Consider the following 8,527-nt stretch of genomic DNA (forward strand, 5'->3'; position numbering starts at 1 on the left):
CTTCGCCCTGCGCACATGCGGGGTCGCTTGACTTCCCGTCTGCCAAATATTTGGCGACAGCATGGCTGTCAACTATCAAATCCTGCCCCGATAAGCAGACGGTGATCTTCCTTGTTGCGGTTCGCCCATCGCTCGTTGATCCGTCAGTTCGAACCGCGTTTTCCAATTCTGGATGGTGTCCTGCGAGCTCCTCGGCCCAGATGACATTCTCCCTCCAGAAGAAGTGTCTGCCGAGGCAACGGGCAACCCCTGGGTCTGTACTTGCAAAGTACCATAGCTGCCACTCATTGGCGCGCTTTGGCTGACGCCGTGTGAAGTTGAATGCCACGTCGGGGAGATGGAGTAGTATGCTCACGGGATCGATGAGCACCGCTCGTGGGATTCTCGCCTGCAACTCCGGACAGCGCAAGACATGCGTTGTCAAAACAGACCCATATGAGTGAGAAACAAGAACAAATTTGTCCCACGAATGACGGTCGAGAATCTCGGTGAATTGCTTGAGAAAAGCGTCCTTTCCCAGAGGAGGCTTCGTCAACCGAAAGGATATCGGCAAAATCTCGAGAGCTATAACCCCAACCTGGCCCTCCCCTCTGAATTTACTGGCACTGATTTCAGCGAGAAAACGAACGTACACCCAAAGCCCTATGCCTATGCCGTGGAAGAAGATAATAGGAAGTCGATCAGATTGTTGATGTGGGCGGTGCCAATAGCTCAGCCCAGTCGAAGAGCGACGCTGGGCAGCGAGTTGTTGAATTCGTGGTGGGAAGACGGCAAGGGTGTCTTCTCTGCTTTGAGCGTAGTATTCAAAGCCATTGAACCCGAGGAGAACATGGGTGCCGGCGTCCACGACAGCCATCATGACGTACCACCAAAAGCTGCGATACTTGGTCTCGATGTCGTCAAAAGTAAGCCGTAGACTTTGCGCAGGGCCACGACCGTCCTCAAATGATCTACCCAGCAATTGTTCAGTCCGGCTGATGTATCGGCCCACTTCCTCCTCAACTTCGCTTGAAGTAGGGTTATCCTCAGCGCCTTCGTCAAAGAAGGCCCAGAGAAGAAACTCGTGAACATTGTCACGGCGAATGTCCTTGATCTCTGACCCCAGGAACCACCCACGGAGATACAACTCCGGGTTCGGAACTGTGGCCATGCATCGTTCAAACAGTGCGCGTCTCGCAGCCGGCGATAACGGGGCTGGATGTTTCGCGGCTTCCCCAAGGCGGATCTTATACGGTGTCCAGACGAATAAGGCATACGCTAATTCAACAAACATGAAGCCGACAACCCATAAAGCAGCGGCCGTCCATCGCGGGTCTGGTGAGCCGAGCTTGGGACCCAGGAGGCAGACGGCGAGAGCGGATGCGTATGTAATGATGGGGTATTGCAGGAAGAATATGCATATACGAATGAAGATGAGTTCGTGCAGCGTGTGTCCAAGCATTTTGGCTTGGTTTTGTGTCGTTTGCGATCAAACTGAGAATAAAGCTGTCGACGTGATGACGAGCGGCAACAATCAGCGACGAACGGCGACAAATAACAAGGGCGGTAAGAAGTAATTGGACACAGTGACGCAGCGTCGAGAATATTTTAAGAGCATCCCAGCTTGTAGGGCTTTTAACCAAGCTTGCGAGCCCGATGTTGATAGACATGTGATTTATTGTTGGGATTCGCTTGTTGCGCTGGGGCCTTGGGCGTGCCTGGTATTCTTTCAGACATGCACGTGTCGCACGAGAAAGACTGGGATTGAAACCGAAGAGCCCTGCTGATTGGTTTTTCAGCTCAAATCAGCGCGTTAAATCCTCACGACCTGTGCGTCCGAATTCTATGGGTCCTCAGAATGATGAGATGAGTTATCCGTAGGTGCGCATGAGGTCGGTACGTACCGGACTCAAGTCGATGGCTGTTTCAACCGACCCCGAGAAAGGAATCCATATTCGATGCAAGTCGACGTATTCCCTTCAAGACAATATTTCGTGTATTCAGCCTCTCTATTTATCTTGGGGCATTGCTGCAGAAATGCCGGCGGATACCATGCATATCGAACTCAAGTGATGCTATGCCATCGCAATTCGTTCCTGCATGGATGGCCGACGTACGTAATCTTGCCTTGCCTCGGTCCTCAACAGTCATGCTCAAGAAGTGTCAGATAAGGGCCATGGAGGCGAATTCCCCGCCCGAGGCTGGACACCCTATCATATGAAAACACTTTGTTCCGTAAGTCATGCTACAAATATCCTCACTAAAGCGTTACATGGCTGCAGAATTCAGCCGGCGCAGATCAAAGCTCGACAGAGTGTTTGACAGATTAGCCGACCCTGAAAAGGTAATTCTCCCTCCGATATGTCCGAGTTGGGATTGTCGGCGGTGTTGTATATATTAAAAGGCATGTTATTATCTAGCTGTCGGCGGGGAAGTTGACGGCAGTCAATTCGATTTGGCAATGAGGTGCGCGTTCAGTGATTGAATCTTCCCTCAACGTCTTAAGGCTGTAAACATAGCCGCCGGTTTTCAATGGCAAGTAATTCTTAGCTTATAGGATTGCTACAGATCCATGCGTCTACGAGAAGCTCATGCTACTTTCCCCGCGTGGGTACTTCCATTTCTCCGGGCCTCTGTCGGGGGTTGGAAGATAAAATGGCCCTTCAAGAGCTTGAATACACGATGATTGTCTCATCAATCCATTCGGAACCAGACCCTTCCGTCAATTCCAATCTCTCTACCTCTTGACAATACAAAATGGCCCTGCGTCTCGCAGTCACACTGCTTGCAAGCTCTGTTCTGGCATTGCCTGCCGGGGACTTGTTCGAACGCCAAGCTGACTGCAGCAAGGCGAAGACGAACGTCCCAGCAGTCAACGATGCAAAGCTTCCAGACCCCTTCACGTTCGCAGACGGCTCTAAGGTCACTACAAAGACCGACTGGGCCTGCCGGCAGACAGAGATTCAGAATGCCTTCAAGCAATACGAACTCGGAGATTTCCCTGGGCCCCCGAGCAAGGTCGAAGCCTCGCTTTCTGGAAACACGCTCAACCTGAGGGTCACCCAAGGCAGCTCTACTATCAGCATGAGCGCCTCCATCCAGAAGCCCTCTGGAAGCGGACCGTTCCCCGCCATCATTGGCATCGGGGGCGCAAGCATCCCTATTCCTGGCACTGTCGCCCAGGTCACTTTCAACAATGACCAGTTCGCTGCTCAGAACGGACAGTCCAGTCGTGGCCAGGGACTTTTCTACAACCTGTTTGGAAGCGGACACAGTGCCGGGGCGTTGACTGCCTGGGCCTGGGGTGTTGGTCGCATCATCGATGGCCTCGAACAACTCGGTACTGCGGCCACTGGCATTGATACCAAGCGCCTTGGAGTCACCGGCTGCTCGCGCAACGGCAAGGGTGCCTTTGTAGTCGGTGCATTGGAGAAGCGTATCGCCTTGACCATCCCTCAGGAGTCCGGCTCCGGAGGCGCAGCCTGCTGGCGCATCTCGGACAGCGAGAAAAGCAAGGGCAAAAATATCCAGACCGCAGGCCAGATCGTTGGAGAGAATGTTTGGTTCTCGCCGAACTTCAACACTTGGACCTCGAGGACATCTCAGATGCCAGAAGACCACCACTTCCTGGCAGGATTGGTGGCGCCGCGAGGCCTGTATGTTGCAGAGAACGACATCGACTGGCTGGGCCCCGTGTCGACCACAGGATGCATGAAGGCCGGAAGACAGATCTATCAGGCCCTTGGCGTGCCCGAGAACATGGGTTTCTCTCTGGTTGGCGGGCACAACCATTGCCAGTTCCCGAGCAGCCAAAACTCGGAGCTCACGCAATACATCAACTACTTCCTACTCAATTCAGCAACGAAGCCATCGAGTACCGAGCGTAGTACCGTCAACGTCAATCTGCAAGATTACGCCAGCTGGACGGCTCCAACACTCTCTTAGCCAAATTGCATAATAGGCTTCAGTTTTGTACATAGGAACCGGGGAAATACAGGCCTGGATGGGGAAGGATTACACTCTTTAACTAGGTACCTCACAAGACGTGTGAACCAAGACAGCAACATGGGAAATACTGAAGATCCTCGTGGACGAGTTTTGTTCGTGTGTTTATCGTCCTCCAATGAAGCGCTAATCTACACCGGAACCCAGCCGGGCTTCGGCTGGGACCACACCCCACCAAGCCGGGTCCGGGTGGATCTGACAGACGGGAGTCGTAATTATGCACACGCGCATACCTAGTGATACAGCATGCTGTTGGCTCGTGCTTATGTCTTCCCCACTTCCAAAAATGTTAAGCGAGTGCCTGCTCCTGGCCCCTGCGTGGAACGTCAGGAGTTCCTTGCCCCCCGGTCGTTCAATTAAACACAGCTCTGAGCCAGACGCGGCAAGGACGCGGTTACGCGACTCCACGATCTTTCCCGACGCGATTCCCAGCACTGCCGGGGCACAGCACTTGCTGCAGTCCCAAAAAGGTACACACCCACCCACACTCCGGACCTTCTGCCTTCTCGCTCGTCTTTTTAGAGCTACCGTCGAACGCGGCGTTACCAAGTCGACTCAAGAGCTCTCGAATCTGTCAATTGACCATTCTTCTTTCCACTGATTACTTTCGTGTAGCCTTCCTTTATCCCAACTAGACCGGGAACACACCGAATTTCGATTCTTCTTCCTACACGACAGACTACCTTCGTTTGACCCACAACCACACTTTCACCGATCCAACTCGCCGTCATGGCGCCCAAATCATCACCAGCGGCTCGCACGCCAGCCAAAACTCCCTCGCTGAAGCGCCAGCCGTCGTCGTCTTCGGGAACTCAGAAGACTATAGTACAGTTCTTTTCCAAGTCTGCCTCCAAGCCGACCCCCAAGCCCGCGGCCAAAGGCCCCGACTCATCGCCATGCCTCAGAGAGTCTACCCGAACGAACGAACTCCCCAAGGTCAAGCAACCTCCCAGCATGACCCCCGTCCCCAGCAGTGACGCCATGGAGCCCTCGAGCTCCCAGGAGAATATGGACGGCACAGGACTCAAGGTAGCTCAGGACTCCTTGCCATCACCGTCTACTCCCGCTGAGACTGTGACCCCGCAGGTGTCTCGTAGCAGACCTGTTCTGCCTTCCTCTAGCCCTACGCGAAAGGTATGTTTGCCACGATGCTAGTTCCCCGAGGCGGCATGCTGACTCGGCGTCTTCACAGGGTAGAAAGGCCGTCAACTACGCTGAGCCGTCCGATGACGAAGACGATGACCCGTTCGATCGCATTAGAGCCGCAGGCACGCGTCGTCGTACTAAGACACCCGCTGTTCCAGCTGATGATGGCGACGATTATGAGGATGCCGCCAGTAATGATGGGCCTGACGAGGACGAAGGTAAGGATGAAGCTCGTTGCATAAAATCTTCATGTTTCTAATGCGGTGTAGAAATGGACGACTTTGTCGTGTCCGACGAGTCGGATGCTCCCTCACGCTCTAAGAAGCGCAAGCGCCCCGAGACTACAAAGAAAACACAATCAAGGAAGAAGACAACAGTCTCTTCGCCAATCAAGGAAGAAGAGACCGCAGACGAGGACGAGATGATGGAGGAGCTGCCTTCGACTTCCACTGCCCAGCAATGGCGCTACGATCCGAACAGCGTTGCCTCCTCTGCTCCTCGTTCTGCTCAGGGTCCGGCGGTTCGTCGACCAGCCGCTTCCAAGCGGAAGGAGAAGGCTCACGCCACCGAGCCCGAAGCCCGATATCCTTGGCTGGCAAACATCCAAGACATTAACAAGAACTCCCCTGGCGATCCCGAGTACGATCCCTCCTCTGTCTACATTCCTCCAGGAGCGTGGAACAAGTTCTCTCCCTTTGAGAAGCAGTACTGGGAAATCAAGCAGAAACTGTGGGATACCGTTGTCTTCTTCAAGAAGGGCAAGTTCTACGAGCTGTACGAGAACGATGCCACTATTGGTCACCAGCTCTTTGATTTGAAGCTCACAGACCGTGTCAACATGCGCATGGTCGGTGTTCCTGAGAGCTCCCTCGACATGTGGGTCAACCAGTTCGTTGCCAAAGGTTACAAGGTTGCTCGCGTTGATCAGATGGAATCCGCCCTTGGCAAGGAGATGAGAGAACGAGGCGATACGTCTGCCAAGGCGAAGAAGGCGGACAAGATCATTCGTCGAGAGCTAGCCTGCGTCTTGACTGGCGGCACTCTTGTGGATGGTAGCATGCTGCAGGACGACCTGGCGACCTTTTGCGCGTGTATCAAGGAGTCCGTCATTGACGGCAGCCCCGCATTCGGCATCACGTTTGTGGATTGCGCGACTGGCCAGTTCTTCATCTCGGAGTTCGAGGACGATGCCGACTTGACCAAGTTTGAGACTTTCGTTGCGCAGACCAGCCCCAGAGAGCTCATTCTGGAGAAGTCGAGAATTTCAACCAAGGCTCTTCGCATCCTCAAGAACAACACTTCCCCAATGACCATCTGGAACTACTTGAAGCCGGCCACTGAGTTCCTTGACGCGGACATGAGCCGCCGGGAAATATCCAGTGGTGGCTACTTTGCCAACGAGGACGGAGAGGAGACATGGCCTGATGCTTTGGCCCAGGCCAAAGACAAGGACCTGCTGATGTCTTCTTTGGGTGGTCTTATCCACTATCTCAAGTTTTTGAAGATTGAGGGTAGCCTGCTGTCGCAAGGCAACTTCGAGTGGTACACTCCCATCCGCCGTAACGGCACTCTCATCCTAGACGGTCAAACCCTGATCAACTTGGAGATTTTTGCGAACACTGTGAATGGCGGCCCCGAAGGCACGCTCTTCACTCTTCTGAACCGATGTGTCACTCCGTTCGGCAAGCGACTCTTCCGTCAGTGGGTTTGCCACCCGCTTTGCGATATCAAACGCATCAATGAGCGACTTGATGCTGTCGATATGCTCAACTCTGATCGAAGCGTCCGAGAACAGTTCTCGTCCCAGATGACGAAGATGCCGGACTTGGAGCGTCTCATTTCCCGAATTCACGCAACGCTCTGCAAGCCCGAAGATTTCGTCCGTGTCTTGGAGGGTTTCGAGCAGATTGAGTACACTATGGGCCTGCTGGGTGCCTTTGGCGGCGGCAACGGCCTCATCGATCGCCTTCTCGCATCCATGCCTAATCTCAACGAGCCACTGTCGTACTGGAAGACTGCTTTCGACCGGAAGAAGGCCAGAGACGAGAAGCTTCTCATTCCGGAGCGTGGCATTGAGGAAGACTTCGACAACAGCCAAGATCGCATCGAAGAGATTAAGGAAGAATTGCAATCGCTTCTTGGAAGAAAGAAGTCGGAGTTGAAGTGCAAGACAATCAAATTCACGGATATCGGCAAGGAAATCTATCAGATCGAAGCACCCAAGGCTGTCAAGGTGCCAAACAACTGGCGCCAAATGTCGGCGACTGCAAGCGTCAAGCGCTACTATTTTGAAGAGCTGACGGACTTGGTCCGTGAACTTCAGGAAGCAGAGGAGACACACTCTCAGATCGTCAAGGAGGTTGCTACGCGCTTCTTTCAGCGCTTCGACGCTGATTACGACACGTGGTCGCAGTCGATCAGGATCATTTCTCAGCTCGACTGCCTCGTCAGTCTTTCCAAGGCTTCGTCATCGCTGGGTGAGCCCAGTTGCCGCCCGGAATTCGTGGACGAAGACAGGAGCGTTGTCGAATTCGAAGAACTTCGCCACCCCTGTATGCTTAACACAGTGTCTGACTTCATCCCCAATGATGTCAAGTTGGGAGGCGATTCTGCCAAGATCAACCTGCTGACCGGTGCCAACGCTGCTGGCAAATCGACAGTTCTGCGAATGGTAAGAATCCTGTGCTATATGTTCCTAGACTAGATGCTGACTTCATGACAGTCTTGTGTTGCTGTCATCATGGCGCAGATCGGATGTTACGTGCCCGCTGTGTCTGCACGACTTACCCCCGTTGATCGAATCATGTCACGACTTGGTGCTAATGACAACATCTTTGCATCTCAATCAACATTCTTTGTCGAACTGTCGGAAACCAAGAAGATATTGTCGGAAGCCACACCACGGTCTCTGGTCATTCTGGATGAGCTCGGACGCGGTACCAGCTCCTATGACGGTGTCGCCGTTGCGCAGGCCGTTTTGCATCATGTTGCAACCCACGTAGGCTGCGTTGGCTTCTTCGCGACTCATTATCACTCTCTCGCCACTGAGTTTGAAAACCACCCAGAGATTGTGCCTCGTCGTATGCAGATTCACGTCGACGAAGAAGAGCGTCGTGTTACTTTCCTCTACAAGTTGGAGGAAGGTGTTGCGGAGGGCAGTTTCGGAATGCACTGCGCAGCGATGTGTGGCATTTCCAACCGCGTAATCGAGCGAGCTGAGGTGGCAGCCAAAGAATGGGAGCACACTAGCAGGCTTAAAGAGAGCCTGGAGAAAGCCAAGTCGGGTTGCTACATCCCTCTTGGTGTGCTCAGTGATGTGGCGTCACTGCTTAATGGTGGCGATGAGGTCGGGAAGAGGGGTGTTGAGGTGCTTTTGAGAGCCGTGGAGGCTCTTTGA

The 8,527-nt window shown here is 53.5% G+C and overlaps 2 protein-coding genes across 2 annotated transcripts; both read left to right on the plus strand.

The window, feature by feature from the left end:
• Positions 1–2,736: 2,736 nt before the first annotated feature.
• On the plus strand, positions 2,737–3,924 carry GE2 (4-O-methyl-glucuronoyl methylesterase; the record flags this gene model as incomplete). Its single annotated transcript, XM_053176674.1, has 1 exon — positions 2,737–3,924. One exon carries the CDS (start codon positions 2,737–2,739, stop codon positions 3,922–3,924), a length of 1,188 nt encoding a protein of 395 aa, XP_053039284.1.
• Positions 3,925–4,713: 789 nt separating this feature from the next.
• COL26b_003784 (uncharacterized protein) lies at positions 4,714–8,527 on the plus strand (the record flags this gene model as incomplete). The annotated part of the gene is made up of 4 exons (XM_053176675.1): positions 4,714–5,118; positions 5,177–5,348; positions 5,400–7,801; positions 7,853–8,527. 4 exons carry the CDS (start codon positions 4,714–4,716, stop codon positions 8,525–8,527), a joined length of 3,654 nt encoding a protein of 1,217 aa, XP_053039285.1.

Source organism: Colletotrichum chrysophilum (assembly GCF_026319265.1).
Source record: "Colletotrichum chrysophilum strain AFK26 chromosome Unknown scaffold_22, whole genome shotgun sequence".
NCBI lineage: Eukaryota > Fungi > Ascomycota > Sordariomycetes > Glomerellales > Glomerellaceae > Colletotrichum > Colletotrichum chrysophilum.